Genomic DNA, 19,015 nt, shown 5'->3' on the forward strand with positions numbered 1-19,015 from the left:
GGGGCCCGCGGGGCCCGGCCCCGGCCCCCCGGTCGCCCCCCGCCGGACAGCGCGGCCGGCGGCTGCCCCCTGCCGGAGCGGCGGGGCGAGGCGGCGGTTGGCGGCCGCGGCAGCCGTTGGAACCGGCGGGAGCCGTTCGCCCGGGCGGGCTCCCCCCTCGGGCGGGCTCCCCCCTCAGGCGGGCTCCCCGGGGCGGCCGGGCCCCGCTGGCAGGCGCGAAGGCGAGGCGTGGAGCTTCGTCGCCTCCGGAGCCGGGCGCCTAGGTGGGGTTCACTCCTCAGAGGCCCCGTGCTGAAATAAAAGGCGGCCCACCTCAGTCCTGCCCGCCCCTCGCTCCCTTCAGAGATGGGTGGACAGGGAGCTGACCCGAGGAGGAAACAAGCGGGAAGTAAGCTCGCCTAGACAGATCTCCCTCCTCTGCTCCCAGGGCCCCTGTTCAGGCTCCTGCCATTACCAGTAATAATAATTAGGCTTCTTATCCCATCTTTCAGTCATGATCTGCTACTGGGATAGGACCAAGGACTGCAGCTGTGCTTTACGGTGCTATGGACTGTGTGAAGGGACTCAACACCAGAGCCTGCAGACAGACTGCTTTCTGCGGTGGCAGAAGAATACCAAAAGGTCCCCAGTTGCCCAAAGGCAAGTTTCATGCAAACACAACACTAGTAACTAGAATCGGTTGACTTTCAGCAGGGAAGGCTCTGGTCCTGATGATGAGAGGAACCAGCAAAAGACTAAACAATAGATCAAATCCTGCCATATGCTTGCAGAGGGAAGGCTTTCCTCCAAACCATCACCTTTGAGGGGCTCCAAACAGAACAGGTTTTGAACAGTCACTTCCACACCCCTGGAAAGCACTGCTCTTGGTGCCTGTAAGGCTTGGTCCCAGATCTGTTCTACACAGGAGTCTCCCACTCTGCACCCTGGCCTCAGGCTGACTGTGTGGCCCCTGCTCCACCCTGTACTCCGCAGCTCCCAGGTAAGGCCTAGGCCCTGCTCCCTCCAAAGGGCTCTCCTTGGCCAGGGAAAGATGATGACCAAGTTCTTTTGGCTGTGTTTAAACAGATGTATGTTTCTGGTAAGCCTGGCTCCCCAAGCTGTCACGACTTGCCTTGGTCAGGAGCAATGGTTGCATGCCAGAGTTGAAGAAGTACTAGATGTCACTCCTGTGCAGGGGACAGAGGTTTTACTAGCCCACTTACTCAGGGGCCAATGCAACCAGCATAGCAGAGTGATGGGAACAGGGGTCTTCTTGACAGCTCAATAGATATGGGACAGTCTGACCTTCCCTGCCTATCCCTGAGCATCCACCCCCCACCCCCTTTGCCTGCTTGTTCTGCAGTGAGGGCATTTCCTCACCCCACTCATGGTCACAAACAACATAGGCAAAGGGGAAGCCAGTTAAAAAAGCCCATGTGGCTTTCTGCAAGAGGCAGAACCTAGAACCACCTTTGCTTTCCAGGTAAGCTGAAGTCTACCGCAGTGCCATACAGACGCCTTCTCTCTCTACTGCTGCACCCAGGCTCTGAGATGCATTTTGGGCTTCCACATTAATCAAAACAGGCTGATCTCAGCTTATTTCTAGCTCTATATAAACTACCTCACTCAGCAAGCGTCCAAGAGCACCTCAATGCCCCCGGCCCCATGCTGCGCCCATCTTGCCAGCAAGCGCAGCTGTGGCTTGGCTGCCATCCCCTGCAGCCTGCAAGGAGCCCACCTGCCTGATATGGATGTGCCTCCCAGCAGCACCAGCGATTAGCACATGCAGGAGAGGACCTGGGCAGGCAGGCTGCACCCCTTCTAATTGACTGAAGGAAGAGGAACACTTGAACTTGCTCCAAAAGGAAGCACAAGCTCCAGCTTCCCCACATTCATTTACTTGCAGAGCTTGCCCAAACCTGCAAATAGGTGTCAGCTTGCAGACAGGCAGTTTAGAGGAAGCAGAGTTGGGCCACTGCAAGTCAGCTGGAGGTATTGACCCTTCTGGCAATTTGGATGCAGACCTTGGGCTCAGCTTAAACATGTCTTTCTTCCCTTCTCTATCTAGAAGAGCTGGCCCTTCTCAGCCATTATTTTCTTCAGCATGACTCATTCCAACTGCAAGTCCATTGTATCCTTCAACACTGTCTATCCAGGCCATGCAAAACACACCAGGGAAAACTCTATCAGAGCACCTACACTCGTTCCATACAGACAATTCCTGGGGAGAAACAGGAGAATCAAATATCCCATTTTTGGTTTTAATCACACAAAGAATTTACCAAAACATTCTTTATTTTTCTAGAATGTCATACGTCGTAATAGACCATTTCAGCTCAGGGCAAAACTTAAGGCCAATACAAACAGCAAGAATAGCTCAAGAGCAACCATCTGCCCCTCAGGTGATGATGGCTTTGGGATATACTAGGTACTTCAGTGACATGCACCAGAAAGCTCTGGTGGCAAAGCACAGAGAGCACACAGAAAAAAACCAAATCACAAGCTAGTTTCCAAAGCAAGCAGACTGAGCAAGCTGCCTGACAGACTTCACTACAGTGTTACAGGCATCACAGCAGTGAGTTTTAAGTGCTTTTTAGTGAGTTATCAGGAGGAAGTGTTTACAAAATGCATGGTGATGTGATCACATAACCGAGAGCCTCACTTTCCAAGCCTCTTGGGAATAGAGGTTTTGGGTTAAAATTTTCCCCCTACTCATTACATAGGCTGAAGTCTGCTCAGCAATGAATGCAAACAGTGCCACAGAACAATGACAACTGCAGGTGCAAAGGAGGAAATGCTAGAGGCGTGATAGTGCTTCAACATTTATTTTCCCCAAAGACACATAAAAAGAATTAAAACAGTTCTAAAAACCACAAAGCTTTATAATACTTCACAATACATAAATACTAACTGTGCTTCCTGCTTAGACTAACCAGCAGGGAGGTCTTTTATTCAGGCCTTTATGTCAGTAGGTACATAAAGCTGTTTCATTTACTTCAGGTACAGAACAAGTGACAGGAGAAATGTATGGTGGAGTCATTCCAGTTTGGTTCAAGGCCAGGAAGTTCTCCTGAGAGGGATGCTCTGCTGTTGACTGGAAGCCATATTCAACAGACACTGCTCACATCGCATACAGATGTCTACAGTCAGCCAGTCTGCCATGGTCCCTGTGTAACAGCACAGAGGCTGTGCTAGGCAATGGGGTTCCAAAACAATGGGTACACTGGAGTGGGAGAGGGAAAAAGAAAAGCAGGAAAGTTGACCCAGGTTTCTGTTAGAGGTCATGGTGCTCTTCCACCCTTCCCCACACATGATCCAACACTTCTAAGTGATTTAGCTAAATGCATGATTTCAACAGAGCAGTCAGCTCCACTTAGAAAAGCTACTGAGCACCAGAACAGCTTAATTTACTGACACCTTCTCTCTATTGACAGTATGTCAGCCAAAGGACTAATGGGTATCTGTGATTGATCCAAGGTTATGGCCACATCCTTATGCTGTAGGATTTTTTTTTGCCAGCCTGAAGTATGGCAGTAATACAGTCACTCGGACCTCTTCTGAAGCACCTGCATTATAAGACAGACCAAACCACTGCCCCACACAGTTAACTTCAGTAGTCAATACTACCCCTGATTTTTGGCAACAGAAGTACAAGCCTTTGAACCAGAAACTGCTGTGACACTATTTTGGCTACATTAAAGAATGGTCTCAGAGATAAAAGACACCTGTTCCCCCAGTAGAATATATAACTAATTTGGAAAGAAGAGAACGGATAATGTATGTTTCCAGTCCTAGATATTGCACTTATACCCACAAAGTCTGTCTTTTCCACTCAGAACTACCAAAAGCTCTTTTGGAAAGAGTTCCCTTTCTGGGGACAAAAAGGAAAGGGTGTCTTTATGTGTGCAGAGGGACTAAGAAGCCATTTGTGGCATTACTCTTCAGTCAGTTATACCTGAGACCATTAGCATAGTTTATTTCTAGGTATAAAGGTGCTACTCCTGGGTTGTAGCGACAGACCCACAGCTGTGGGGGATAGAATATAATGAGGTCTGGAAATCCTCATACAAATGAAGCTGTCACAAGGAACCTTCTATGTCTGGATTAACATGGACACTTCTGAATCCATGTCAGAAACCTGATAGCTAAACAGCAAAATGGATTTCAGAGCACCTACACATCCTCCCTTTTGGTCATCTAAAATCCACAATACTTCCAGAGAACTGTAGACTAGTTAGACCAGTGGCTAAACCTGTCATTCAGCATAACATTCAGCTGACCAGCATAATACTACATACTGCTCTCTGCATGTTTGTAGATCTGCATATACAAGTAACCGGTAATGTCTTTCAAGGTGAAAAAACAGTATCCCTGTCCCAGCTTACCCAAAACACTCCCAGTGCTCTATTTCATGCAGCAGCTCTGAGCTCTTCTGCTCTTGAGTAGCTGGGTCCTCCTCTCGGGAGAGTCTCAAAAGTTTTAGGAAGTGAAGTGGGAGATGTACACACATTCTGAAGGGCATGGACATCTAGAATCACAACACAAGTCACCTGAGTTCTCAGAGAAACACATCCTCCTCCTTAGCATGAAAATTTGCATGACATGCAATTGATTTATTGGTGCACTTAGAAGATAGCCATTAATGCAGTGAACTTTCTGACCCTTGTGTAAATAGAGCGCAGAGTAATCCCAACCACTTTACACAGGATGAAAGAGAGAGTAACCAGAGTTGTTTTAGCTGACTATGACAAGAGATGTCTGTGGGACCCTGGCTGCTTTTGCACCTTGTAATATTCCCTCTTCTTTTTGCTTAGAAACAAGCTAGAGGGTAGATTTGAGGTATCAGTGGATGAAGGAAAGCTTCCTATGACTAGGTGAGATGCAGGGAAAACAGAAAATGTAAAAAACCCATGTGCTGTTGTAAAGACTAGACTTGCCTTGATGCAGCAGTCACAGCAGACAACACTAAGAGAAAAAAGTTCCCAGCATTATCATTTCAGTAGAGATCTGCAGATACCAATATTGCAGCTAAGGGTGACTTTCCCAAATAAGTCTTAATTTGTGATTGTGGCACAATCACTTGATGGCAAAGTGAGCAAGCTTAGAACTCCCCTATTCAGTTTGCCAGCCCTCCTATTTATCCTAGTTTAAATCATCTGAAATGTGTCAGCATCCATAGCTTGAAGGCTTTATCTGCAAAAGCCCTTTACTTTTCACCCAGCAGTACCACCAGACAGTTACTCAATTCTCAGTGATTGTTTACTTGTTGCTTGTAATCAATTCAGTGCTTCACCACTGCTTCAGATATATTTAAGTGAGCCTTAATGAGGCTGAAGTTCCTCTTTTCCTCTCCCATGATGAGAAAAGCTCTGACAAATAGTGGATACAAGTAGGTCCAACTCCTTTCCCAGTCACAGGGTCTGGAGTTCGCTTTTTCGGTCATCAGCAGAAGATTCCTGTGAAAAGTCTCTCCCAGAACCTGCTCAAGCCCTTGACTGAAGTTAAATCCAACCTTTAGAGCAAAATGCAGAGAGTGATCTCTCAGAGAAATTGAATCTAATATTTGCACAATAAATTTGGTTATTGCTATTAAGAGTTAAAATTGAGATACCACTTCAGAGGCAAGTTTTTCCACATCCTCTGCAGCTGGAGGCACTTCAGCCTGGCTTTTGCAGTAAGGCAAAACCAAAGGGTTCACCAACCTGTTCCTATCCAGTACTACAACTGTTTGAATACCAACTATTTTCAGCACTGTTCTTTCAACTATTTTCTCCCTCCTCATTCAGTCCTTTTGTACCAGCTCACCTGCTGCAGAGGTAACAGCTGTAAGGCCACTTCAGAAACATCTGCTTATGGCAGCTGAAACAGATCTGTGGAAAGGAAAGTTACTTGTGAATGCAAATGGGAAATATCTTTGTACCAACAGTATCCACTGCCTGCCAAAGAGCAAGAACATAGACCAACCTTCTAAAGGCTTTATATCCACATACAATAACAGAGGTCCAATAAAGGATAGCAAGACACAGGAAATAAAAGCTAAAAAGGCAAAAAAAAAAAGCCTTACTTGTAGGCCAGTGTTTTTATGATGCAGAGGTTTGGGGCAGCTGCCAGACAACAGGAGTTTAAAAAAAGGCTCTTGAGCAAACAATAGCTGTATTGTGCAAGAGTGTAACAGTAGCTAGTTAAGAGAGAGGGAAGAAGAGAGACATTCTTTGAGGTAGACTGCAGCAATCCCAAAGAGATTAAGTCAGGGCAAATTTGAATCCAATCCTGAAGCAAAAAATGAGTCATAAGGAAGCTGATGAGTCGCTTGAACTTTATAAAAAAGAACACATTCATACACAGCTGGCAGTCAGAAGTGATATTATCTTGAGAAGTAGAGCTTGAGAAAGCTAAAAAAACTTCAGCAGCAAGAACACAAAGAGGGCAAGAGAGCCATTTTAGAATAGGCAGAGAGCAGGCAAGTTAAAGCAGGGTTGGTAAGTAAGGTGAGAAGAAAACAAGGATTCAGTCTCAGGAGCATCAGACAGATTGTGCAAGTAGCATAGCTCTGCTAGTAGAACCTTTGGCTCTGTCTATACTGCTAAATAAGCGAGGGCAAGATGCTGACCTCTAAGCCAAGTAGCACGGACTTCCTCACATCTGTGCTGCAAAGGGCTTGTACTCACAACATCTGCTCTAGAGGGGCTGGTTGCAACACTCCCTCTAAAGGAGACTTGGTGAAAAAGCCAGTAAAGCAGAGTGGACAGCCAACAGCCCTGTGCTGCAGGTCATTCCCTGCCCTCCTCATCTCCCTAACCTTTGTGTCCACTCAGCAAGGTGGTTTGAGTCAGCACAACTCAGGTGCGGGAGCCTGAGTTAAGAGCCTTCATTTCACTCTTTAGCAGTACCAAATCCCAATTAATTATTTTGTGATTTCAGAGCTGGCCAACAGTCATGGCAGTCAGCTCTCCTAGCGTGGAAGTAACAGACAAGTATCAAGCAAAGGCTGCGTTACTCTCTAGGCAGTTTACAGCTTAACATTGATTAGAAGCCACCACAGCACAACTATTAAAAGATTTTTAAAGCCTAGCATCAATCTTGGATCAGCTGTATGAACAGGATAAGTTGAGGCAGAATACCTCAGCATTTCACCACTGAGGGCCATGAAGCCAGCCAGCTTTTGAAAAGGCAAGGACAGTACAAAGAAAAGGAAAGGAAACATACCTTTGCTCTTGGAAAGACACTATCACTGCCTCCTTGGAAGAAGCCTTGCCCTTCCAGTGTCATCATTGCATATCTGGTTCCAATCAGCTCAGCAATGGTTGGACACTTGGTAGAAGCGGGACAGTCCTATCGAAAGACAGGAGTTAAGCATCAGAGAAAGCTGAAGGAAGCAGATATTTGGGGACATCATCCTCAAAATTGGGTCCCAAAAGGCTCAGGAGCATTTGTCCCCAAAACTCAGTTTTGCCAGTGATGGGGAGTACGAGTTGACTCTTTGAGAATACTAGCAGAGCAACTACTACAGGGTTTTTAGTGGTTGCTATAGTTTTCAAGCAGCTTCTTGACACCTCATTAGGGAAGCAGGTCCCTCAGTCACCTCAGTAGTTAATACCATCTCTAGAGCCAGTCTCTGGGAAATTCTAACCTTTGGTACAGACCACAGCACAGATCGCACCCTGGCCCCTCCTAGGTACAGGAACCCTTTCCACAGCACAACACTCTCTTGCCTTCTCTCTCCCAAGACCCACAGGCCCCACAGAAATGGCAGCTGTGGTCTGGTGGTTGACAAAAAGAGACAACAGTGCTTTTATCCCCAGGTGAGGAGTCCAACCCACCTGCATCCCACACCACACTGCTGAACAAAGAGGTCACACAGAGTTATGGTCAGTTTAGAGACTTGCCAGGGAGTGGGGCAGGGAGGGATGCAAAAGGAAAGGAGGAGGCAAGGGCACAGCACACCTTGTCAGGGCAGAACAGGGTGAGGCCATGATTCAGAAGGTTGCACAGAAGCACACAAAACCCAGCATTGCTCCCACAACAGTCATTCAGAGCCTGACAACTTCAGTACCACATACATTTAAAAGTCACTGATGCTGTGCTATCTACATTTTGTCAACTACTTGTTCCCTTTACTGCAGCTTAAAGGATGTTTGTGAACATATCAGAATCTAGAAAGAATGAGGGGAGATGGAGAAAGCAGGACAGTCCCACTGCCAACTACAGTCTGCTTGAGGAAGCCTTGATGGACACTTTAAAGTAATACAGTGGTATTTTTCTCTTCTTGTATGAGGAACAACTTTATCTCATATCATTCAAACTAGGAAGCCTGCACAAGGACACCACAGCATCCAGTCTTCTCTTAAGCCATCTCCAAGGAAAGAATAATATCCCAACTCAAGATCAGTATACAACATGGCCTAAGGCAAAAACCACAGAACATGCTTACTGCTTGCACAAGGATCAAGGTGCAAGCTCTGGTCATTACCAGATGTATCAGACCAGGCTTGCTAGCTGACATGCCAGACTTACAAGTTCCTTGCTTTGAAGGCCTCTCTCTAAAGATTTAGACCTTCCTCTGTACGGAGGCAGCTGCTGTTGGCCAGCATTCAGGAAACTATTATGTTTAATGTCTCCTAGTATGGGTGCACTCATGGGAGGATGTGTGCAATTTGCAGCAAGACCTGGATAGGAAGAGAGAGTTTTAGGGTGCAGAAAACCAACTGGCAGCTTCTAAGGATTCACCCCAAATGCTGAACGCTCAAGAGCACTACACTGCCTTCTGAAGGTAGCAAGGCTCACAGCTCCCCCCCATCAGCTCAGATCACAAAAAGCAGAGGTTACACTAATTATGCTTGTCAGTAGACAGTGATGAGGCTTCATTAGCACCATTTAGTTTAATAAAATCAAGTGGTGCACTTTCTACTTGAACATTCAAAACACTCATTTAGCTTTTACTGTGAATTCTAGTTAGGCCTTTGGGGACATGCTATCATTGTTTTGAAGCTGCAGGAGCTCTACAAGCCTCAGTCAACTGCAGAGGAATGGTTTTCTAAGGGCACCTCCCCAGACTCATTACTTAGTGTTGGAGCTTCTCCTGTAAAGTGTCTTCAGGTCATCAGAGAGAAAGTGTACAGTGAGCCCAACCAAAGGCTTTGGGAACCCTGCAGGCCATTGACTGTTCTTTTGTCACCTGGTTTAGATGTGCAGCTAGAAGTACAGACCTGTGCTGTTGCAGGATGCTAGTGATGACCTGGTTGAGACAAGCCAGGTGCTGGAAGGCAGCTTGGGAGTGGTTTCCTGTAGGCCAGAGGACATTATGTTCTTTAGCTGCATATAAGACACCAAGCCCACTTCCCCAGGAGTGCTGCTGTTGCTAAACAAAAGCCAGCATACCCAGGACTGACCAGAAATGTTCAAGGCTCAGCCAAAAGTGGAGCAGAGAGATTAATCAATGTGGTACATTTAGCAACTTTATATTCCATGAAGTAATAGCAAGTTAATTGCCCCCACAACCAGGAAGCTCCAGCCAAGTTAGTGAGATTTCAAATTTATCTGTTTTTTCTCATCCATGCAGGGACTAGTTCAATGCAGATACTAGTCCCAAAGTTTCATCTGTTCAAGAACCAATTTCACAAATCCACCCTATATAACTATCAAGAGTACACTGGAACCATTTGGTTTTGGCTCCAGCTCACATGTAGCAACACCGGAGAACAGTTCAATGGCTGTGCGCCGCTAACCCAACTCAAACCCAATGCTGTATCTCAACAGCATTGTTTCTAGCTTCTCTAGAAAAGCAGAAAACAAATTTGATTATATTAGTCTCCATACGAAGGTTCTTTAGTTTAGAAGCAATACATGAACCACAGGGTTCTCAAATGCTGAACATTCCTACAAGTAGCACAGACTTGTCCAAATATAGCGAAGATTTTCTGCTTTTATTAATTCATATCCGTTTTCCTCAGTTAAGCAACTGCATTTCAGACAGAAATGTTTACAGAAAACAGATTCCTGTTTGTATGCCAGCGCATCTGTGCTAGACATGATGTGTTAGGGCTTCAGTTCTGTTCACAGAATTTCTGAATATGCTCAGACTGAATCCCAGAACCAAGCAGTCAAGCTTTTCATGATCAAGCCAGGAGTTAAAGAACCCAAAGACTATGTATCATGGTTTATTGAAGAATGGTGGTCCCAAAATTGCTCCACAGGCAGAAGAGTGGGAATTGACCAGTGATGTTGCTTCCTGAAAAGAAATCATTAAGTTTTCCTTCCACGAGCTCACATACCATGTGAAATGCAAATATGTCAATACATCTAGCATCAAATGTCTCCCTGTGAGGTAAGAGTGTTTATAATTCTGGCCCAAATTGGCCAAACTGCTGTGCATATTAAAACTTCTGCAGGATCTAGTTTTAAGAAACCAGAGCAGACCGTGGTTCTATAAGCTGCAGTCATGCCACAAAAAACTGTTTAAATATGGTATGAGCTTCTGTAGAGGAAAGCACTTCAGTGAACCTAATAGCACCACATTCATTCACTTTTGAGAATGAAAAGATTGCCCACACTAGGATTTGAACCTGATGTTCCAGGCTACTTGTGTGTGCAGATCTAATACCTGAAGTACTTGTGCCTCTCCAGAGTCCTTTCATTTAAAGCCTTACCTGAACTCCTGGTGCCAGCTGCTGTGTTGTAGTGTTGACAATTTTAAACTTGGTACTGGTGTCTTGGAGGGTTAAGAAACGATCGCTTGGAGATTTCAAGACAATATTTGGTGTCACAAGCATTTCTGCAGGGGAGAGGGGAAACAAAAACCCCCATGCAAACAGGTAAGATAAGATAAGATATTGTGCTGTGACAAGAAAATGACAAATTTGACACCCACACATCAGAATTTGATATTTGGCTAGACTTTGTCCTGGTAGTTACATTTTTTTTTAGTTTTGTGTGATGGTCAAAATCCTGTTTTCTCACTTAGTAGACAGACAAATTTGATCATCCATAAAAAAAAAGGTAAGTTGAAACATCTTTTGAGTCTTAATAAGCCACAAACAGATTTTCTAGAAAGAACTATTCTTATGCCATACCATTTCTATCACACAAAATTTGCATTCCCACCTCCCTTGCATTATACATGCTATAAAAAAGATAAGTGGGCTTTCATTTCAAAGGTCATCCATTATTTTTAGTCAATGCTGACTTCACTTTCATGCTTCACAGGTCACTTTGTAGCAGGTACCTTTGGGCCTGCTCCCATTTTCCCTTGCTGCTGCTGATCGAAGCTTCTGTGGTTGTTTTACTTCTGCCATGAGCTGTTCATGCCAGCTGGACTCGCATGGCACACACTCTTTCAGCTTCCTCTCCAGCACCTGCAGGCAAAGCATAGCACCAGAAAGAGCCAGTGGATAGAGCAAGGAGACCAGTGGTGACAGAACTACTCCTTCAACAATGGCACTGTTTTACAAGTGCTTCTCACTCAGGAGTGCACTGGGCCTTGCACACAAGAGACACATGACAGAACTTTTAGATAATGCATGGTAGAATACTTTAGCAACTCTCAAATTTGAAACTGAGAACTCCAGGATTGCTTTCAGGACCACAAAATGTTCTAAATGGAAGAAGCATCAAAGGAATTAGGGAGACTGATCATCTTTCTCCTATGATGATATCACGTCCCATTTTCCTAGCCTCATGTTTTGGCAGGAGGGTGTGCCCAAAAGTATGGTTAATATATCCCCCTCCCAAATCCAAACCAGTTGCTAAGATATTAGCTCTATATTCATAGAAACTGTCCTGTCAACTCCAGACTTATCTTGTTTTGCTATATTAGATGGAGCACCAGGTCACCTACAGGCTTTAGATGAGACTTGGGGGCAGCTACATCAGCTTTGGGGGTCCTGTGGTTTTGCTCGATGTTCACCTGAAAGAGCAGAAATGATGCTTCAGCAATAGCTCTTCCTCTACTCCTGGTACACCCTCCCACTCAGTGACACAGTGAATGTTTCAAGTCAGGATTTGAGAATGGGGGAGGTAGGGAAGGCATAACAAAGCTGAGTTGGGAAGTGTAGAATGATGCTGTTTACCTACGTGGGGTTTTGGTAGAGACAGATTTGCCTGCAGCAAGCTAGAGGCAATCAGAAAAGCTGCACAGCCTTTTGAGGCTTGCACAAGAAACATACAGCCTTCTAGCCCCAGCACCTCATGAACTGCTCTGAGAAGCTACTGGAAAACGTTGTACTCAAGATTTTAATGTCAGGAGTGATCCTGACAAGCACCATGGTCACATCACATTCATCAGTGAGAACTCAGCTCCAGGGAGGTGAATAACTGAATGGGTTAACAAGACTGTAACAAGAACTGTAGCAGCAGGCAGCTGTATGCATAAGCTAGAGTCCCAGAGACTGGCTTACAGCCCTACATAAAACTAGGAACAATAACAAGACAGAATTGCAGGGCAGGTATTCATGTGAGGCAGACTGTCTCTCTCATCAAGCCCTGTGCTTGCTGCATAGAGGAGAACTGACCAAAAAGTCACATTGCACATGCATGTCTTTAGCTGCCTTGTTCACTTACTCTTATTTGAGGCTATGCCATTTACTTTCCCTGTGTATACAACTTCAGAACACGTGGGAGTGCAGGTAGAACAACACTACAGCTTCCCACACTAGCTGTGCTTTCATTCATTTGCAAATTAGACCACTGTTTGCTAGAGAGGCTTTAAAATAGCTTTGCAGATGGGGAAATCCTTGTTTAAGAGCTTTCACAAAGACCTGAGCAGTAGCACTCTACTGCTTTCTTCTAGCATTTCTGACTACTACTCTTCAAACATGTTTGTGCTTCTCATTGACCACAGAAAAAAGATTAAAAAAAAAGAAAAATAAAATCAAGACCCAGTTCATCCTGCCACCTTGAGTTACAGTTCTGTACTGCACAGTGCATTGATACACAGTACATTGTAACTACTTGTGTTCATTGCAAGGTATTGTCTCCTTTCTACTACTATTCACTTATATACCAATCAAGATATCACGTCCAGAGAAATGTCATAGCCTTATCTGAAGGCTGGAGCCACAGTCAAGACAAGCAAGAGCTGGGGTGTTAGAGAAGTGCATGGTTTAGTTGAGGCTTTTAAACCCTCTGCTCTCTAGCAGCACCAACAAGGAGAAAAAAGCTGATGTCTATTGTGGTATGCAAAGTTTTCACTTTTTAAAATATCGCTCTTTATTGCAAGTAGAGTCGTGTCTCATCTTCTGCCAAGACGTCTGTTTGCAAAGCACGCCAATGCCACAAAGCCTTATGCCAATGTTTTAGATCTGCTCATCATTCCCAGCTCAAGCTGCAGCAAGCTAACAGAATCACAAGCTTTTAGAGACACCTCAGACATTTTTGTATCTGGTCATCTTCAGCAACCATCCACATTGCTGAAAACCCCTTACCACTTGAGTCAGCACAGCAGATGCCCCTGGAACAGGGTCAGCTTTTTTGACCCTGACTAAACTCCTGCAATAGCTCATATACACTGCCTAGAGGCCTCTGCCTCAGGCTGAGCAAAGGACTCGCTCAGAAGTGCTTTTGCACTTGCACACATCCAACAACATCCAAGAAGGCAAGGAAACTAGTAATAGATGCCAGGTACAACCTAGCTCAAGGAGACTGGAAGGACACAAGCGTCCAAGGTGGAAAGCATAAGCAGGCAAGGGTCTGTTTCATGAGACTGTTGTGTGCAAGGCAGCATAATTGCTGCAGGGAAGAGAGTGGCTGACCCCTGGAGGGAGAAAAAATTTACCATCCAACTTCATGAAAGCATGGCTACCCCTGACTTAAAAAGTTACTGGATGTGAAGCACTTGGGTGGACAAACAGGGTGATCTAATGTTGAGCTACAGCTGACAGGGAGACCCAGGCACTTCTGGACTTGGAAGTACCTTTGAGAAAGACAGGCTTTTGGAGAAGAGGTCTCAACAAATACTGCTTAGAAATGAGGTACAACAGGTGATTTCAAAGTTGTCCGTTGATGCTAGTCACTCACCTTCCGAAGGGTGTACCTCTTGTGCTGAATATCATCCAAAAGCAATTCATAGGGAGAGCGGATACATTCTTTTGGAGGCACGTGACACTGTGGTCGCTCAGTGGCCTTGCGCAGCCTCACACCATTCTGTAGTTCACGGATGATGCTGGGCCACAGGGTTGCCTTGGAGAAACCAGAGAGGGCCAAGTCAACAGCTGGCTAGAATGCACAGAGCAGCATCCTCTCCCTCCATGTAATAGGGCACACTTAGCAACTGAACTAATTCAGAAACAGGGAACTGTGTCCTCAACAGCCCCTTCAACTCACTTCTAGATCAGGGCACCGTACCAGCACAGAGAATTGCTTCTCTTTGCAGAAGTTAATTTACAATGATGGATCTGGGAGCTGGCTTGCCAGGTTCATTCCCAAATTTTGTCATTAACTTTATGAACATACTTCAGCAAAACACAGCTTCTGCTGCCAGGTAGCTAGACCCATTTTCTTGAGTACCTACTTCCTGCAAGTGCTCCAGGTGCCAGAGTTTTTTTCATATTATTGGATCCTAGGAAACACTGGGAATGAAATCCAAAATCTTACCACTAAAAGCCTCGGAACTTTCAGAAAACAACCAACCAAGGGTTGAAGGGCCCACAGACAAAAGAGGAGGATAAGGGGACAGGGATCTCCTACTTAAACCTTCACAGCAGCATATATTAGCAGTTTCAGCCTGGAGGTACAAGCTGGTAACTGACATCTGCTCATCCTGATCCTGTATTAATATCTGAGGATGCTCAGGCATGCAGTATAACCCAACAAAAGTTAAAGACCGGAAAAAAATAATCAACTTGATAGCATGTTTAGACAACATTGTAATGGAAGTGCTAAGTCAACAGCTTATCTGGATCCCAACGGCAAATTGAGTAAGAACAAGTGATTGTATTATAAACAGTGAAAGGGAAGCAAAACATTTTAGAAAACTGCCTCAGAACAAAGTTTCTGACTTAGACTCCTCTCCCTTTTCCACTTGCAGTCTGAAACATCTTCTCTCAACTTATCCCTTCAGATATCTTGGTATAATATCAGAAGACTCTTATGCAAACTCTGACTGATGGCTGCCTTCAAGGAGATAGATTTTTTTCTTGGATGTTTTTAGCCTGGCTTTGGTACAGTCATACCTCAACTCCAGAGAACTAGAACTGTCAAAGAGTGACCATATACTAGCCCTATCTCCTTGGCTATATTTATTATTGTATAGGAAAACACACAAAAGTCTCTGGGCAAACTGATCAGTATTAGAGGCCTTTGAAATAGCTTATCCTGAGCTATTTGCACTTCCTAGAGTTGTATTTCACACAGTGACAGAACTTGACTGAAGGATATGACCTGAAGAGAGACTTCTATACTGTACTATTGCCACATTAGTTTCAGGACAAGAATTGCCTTCAGCTGGCCATTTCAGAGCAACTTGTACACCCAAAACATTTTTCAGGTATAGGTCAGTCATACTTTTCTTTCCCTACTGACTGGATCACTGCAATTATTCTACTTGGGCAATCCCAGGTATTGTCAAACTCCACATAAACTTCCCACACCTTGGCAATACAACACAAAATGCTGCAACACTCCAAACATATTGCATTCAGTTCAACAGATGAGTGGTAAGACAGTTGTGTTCTTAAGAGGTTTCACTGCTTAGATTTCAAGGTGAAGATTGTCTTGTGACATGTATGGATAAGCTCTGCTGAAACTGTACAACCCTGCACACTATCAGGCTGTGGTCTATGTTTCAGAAGGCCTGTTTTGTAGCAGTCAACATGCAAAAGTGCGGTCCACAGAGAGCATTAGCTGCTTGGCACCACTCAAGGCATCAGCTCTAATCTGTGGGATCCCAGTGAAGTTGGCATCCCAGTTATTTTAAACTCAAGAGTTTGTCAGAGCGATGGAATCAATTGGTGCTTAGGGACTTGGAAACTAGAGGCAGAGGATTTGCAACAGACATCCTGCTTTTGGAATTCATGTCTCCTGAAGGAGCAGAGGCCAAATACACTGGCCTTCAGGCCACACGGCAAAGCCCATGTATTTATTCATGTATTCCCTGCAGAAAAGAGCTATAGCAGTTGATGAGTTTGTGGTTTGAGATAGCTTGCCAGTTTATTTTAATAGATCACAAAATTGAGAATATGCCCAAACACACATTTCACAAACATTTTCATACGAATAGTTTGAGCATGCTTCAAAGCAAGTGCTATTTAGACAAAGGGAGCAAGCCCACAAGTCTCTCGGGGCTTGCTGTTTGTCTCCACAGACTCCAGACTACAGTGCATTTGTTTATGCTGGGCAGAGCTCCAGCCAGAAGAGCTATTTGTTTCTGATTAAGCCCTGACTGTGTAGGGCCTTGAAAAGAACAGAATAAGTTGCTTTCTCTGCCCCAAACACACAGTCCAAGATCTATGGAAGGACAGAATGGAAAGACAAGAAAGGCAGTGAGCAGAAGGTAGGAGCTACATCAACCTCACCCTCCTTCACCCCTTTGTTTGAGCTGCTGGAGCTGCACAACCACAAAGATGGACAGGGCTACTGGCCATCAGTCCCCTCCAGCCCTGAACCAGTACAGACCCCACATAAGAGTGAACGAGTCCACCCCAGTACCACCACCACCAAAACAGTTTTCTGGGAGTTTTCAGCGCAGGTACTAGAAAGGAACAGATTGCTTTTGGCAGGTGTCAGTTTCTGCCAAGAGCTAGAGTTTGGGGCTCATTTGCAGGAAGAAACAGCCTGAGTAACTACTTGTAGACACTTACTCCAAAGACTGCCTCCAACTTCATTTTTAGAAGTGGTTTAAGTCAAACCACAAAGACAATCTTTGTGTAGAATAAATGTCTGCATGAGGTTAACACACAAAATAGTTTAACTTCAGGTTCACTCCCCAGCTTGTTTTGCAGACAAGTCTTTAACTACTTAAGCTCTTGAACCTAAGAAATTTAATTTGTGTTCAAGCTCTACTTTTCATAGAAGTCAATGGAAAGTCTTAGAGATCCAAGGTAGACAAAACCCCCAACCGCCCATAATGAAGAAATTAAATCCCTTACCCAGTGTTTTTCCTTCTTCTGAAGGGGATTTTCCACCAAAGCTTCCACATCCATTTTCCTCAGATTCTGAGAAGCAAGCACATGAGGTCATTACCTTGCACTCTTCAGTGATTTCCTGTCTATCCAGTATGAATTAATAATATTAATCTGAAAAGCCCCAAACACCCAAACTTTCAAAAGCTACCATAAATTACTAATATGGTGTGGAGACAGCAGCATTTCACATAGTGAAAACAGACCTTCAGCTAGGCACTCCATTTCTAGTGCAATGGGAAGGTTACTTTAGAACTAGGTGAGTGTGTGAAGGGAATAGCAAGCTTAGGGGTGATCCAAATGTACCTCTTTGGAGGTCTGGATGATGGTCACAAGCTTCTGAAGTTCCATGTATTCAGTAAACAGACACCTACAGGTCTTTTCATAATGCCTGATAGCCTCAGAAGGCCTGGACAAGTGCTCCTCGCAGGCCTGAAAGAAGTACAGCTATTTAAGAGATCTTGAAATGAAAAAACATGGTAGGATGGAATAAAGCAAGATTCAATTTTCTCAATCCATGGTTAAAAAACATCTTCCTCACAGCCCCTTGGTATCTTTTCTTTCTATTGCAGATGCAGAGAAACAAAGCAAGATGTCCAATCTTACATGTACAATAATGTAAGTAGCTATATAATTTATATATCTTCTTCTCCATAAGGTGTGCTTTGAAATAACTACCTGGAATGGGAAGTCTCCAGTGCAGACAAAGCACAAAAAACCACAGCAGGTGGAGTCACTTGCCCTGTTCTTTTCCCCTGCCCTGATCAGACAGAGGGATGGGAAGTTTCTCATACCTTTAAATTATGGTTGAGAGGAAAGTGTTTGAGTTGAGATATTCAAATCCCAGCTCTTGCAGAAACTGAATACTATGGACAAGTGACTTTTTTTAATATCCATAGTCTTCTAAGTATCAAATTTGGAGACTATGTACAGAAGGACTTTGTACACACGCCTGTGTGAAAGCCATGCTCAGTCTTCCTTCTTCATTCTTTTCCACAGGCACCTGCACACACCTAATATGGTTTTGCCTTTTCCCTCTGATGAGAAGGCCACGTGCTCCCTCTATGTCCTCCAACAAGCTACCCAGCTTTTTCCTGGAAATGGTCTTGCCCCTTGGTTAACAGCATTGTTCCATCAACTCCTCTAAGCTGCTATATTTACTAAGTGGGAAGAAGGAAACCTTGATAACATCCTGCAGAGCGACTGCTGGTTTCATTGCCTCATCATCCAGTTTCAACATGAGGCACAGCAGTTTCTCCAAAGGATCGCTCAGTTCTCGCTCCACTTGGCTGTCGATTCCCCAGTCCAGGGCTTCATAGATCACCATTCCCAAGTACTCCAACAGCTGCAGACAGAGACCAAGAAAGCAGTGCAGCACAAAGCATTGTGGAGAACTTCACAGCTCTCACTTTGCCAGCCATGTGCATACCTTCCCCTGCCCCACAGGGCTCAGCACATCTCAAGATGAGAAGGGCCCAAAAGGCAGCTAGATACTCATCAGGTAGACCGAGATACTCCCTAAATAAGCTGGTTTAAGATTTTTTTAAATGCCCTTATCTAGCACTTCTAAGTTATCTCCTCTTAAGACAAAAAGACAGTGGGCTATTCCACAGTAGGCAGCATCCGCGCACATTGTTTCCTAGTCCCATTGCCCTATGTGAATTCAATCCTAGCATTTTGTTTCATTTTCCAGATTGCAGGGGACAGGGTCACTTTCACAGGGCAAATTTAAGCACCTTGATAGTTTCCAAAGACATCTGCATCTCCTTAGCTGGCCTTCTGCTACAGCAGAATTATACCTGCACACATAATGAAGGTAAAGATGCAGGCTTACCTTGTCCTCTGACTGCTGAACACTGCCAACATCTGAAAAGGAAAAAAGAGGGGAGGGGGAGAAAGACAACTGCATAGGCATTGATAAAGAG

The 19,015-nt window shown here is 44.8% G+C and overlaps 1 protein-coding gene across 1 annotated transcript; it reads right to left on the reverse strand.

Annotated features, from left to right (window-relative positions):
* Positions 1-3,030: 3,030 nt before the first annotated feature.
* Positions 3,031-19,005, reverse strand: LOC126048810 (protein spire homolog 1-like). The gene is made up of 15 exons (XM_049824239.1): positions 18,925-19,005; positions 18,271-18,435; positions 17,397-17,522; positions 17,058-17,123; positions 13,990-14,151; positions 11,813-11,881; positions 11,201-11,330; positions 10,626-10,750; positions 9,186-9,261; positions 8,494-8,645; positions 7,186-7,311; positions 5,785-5,849; positions 4,917-4,944; positions 4,365-4,507; positions 3,031-3,202 (listed from the first exon to the last, which is right to left on the reverse strand). Exons 1-15 carry the CDS (start codon positions 19,003-19,005, stop codon positions 3,031-3,033), a joined length of 1,686 nt encoding a protein of 561 aa, XP_049680196.1.
* Between the last annotated feature and the right edge of the window lie 10 nt (positions 19,006-19,015).

The sequence above is a fragment of the Accipiter gentilis genome, chromosome 21, assembly GCF_929443795.1.
Source record: "Accipiter gentilis chromosome 21, bAccGen1.1, whole genome shotgun sequence".
NCBI lineage: Eukaryota > Metazoa > Chordata > Aves > Accipitriformes > Accipitridae > Astur > Astur gentilis.

What these genes read in the sequence shown, in the direction of transcription:
- LOC126048810 (XM_049824239.1), bottom strand. Translation starts at nt 19,005, where the DNA reads ATGCCTATGCAGTTGTCTTTCTCCCCCTCCCCTCTTTTTTCCTTTTCA. An exon ending in AGCTGGCACCAGGAGTTCAG is followed by an intron (nt 9,262 to 10,625) that starts GTAAGGCTTTAA and finishes TCTGGCCTACAG; the next exon opens with GAAACCACTCCCAAGCTGCC. An exon ending in GAGCACTGGGAGTGTTTTGG is followed by an intron (nt 3,203 to 4,364) that starts GTAAGCTGGGAC and finishes CTCCCACTCCAG; the next exon opens with TGTACCCATTGTTTTGGAAC.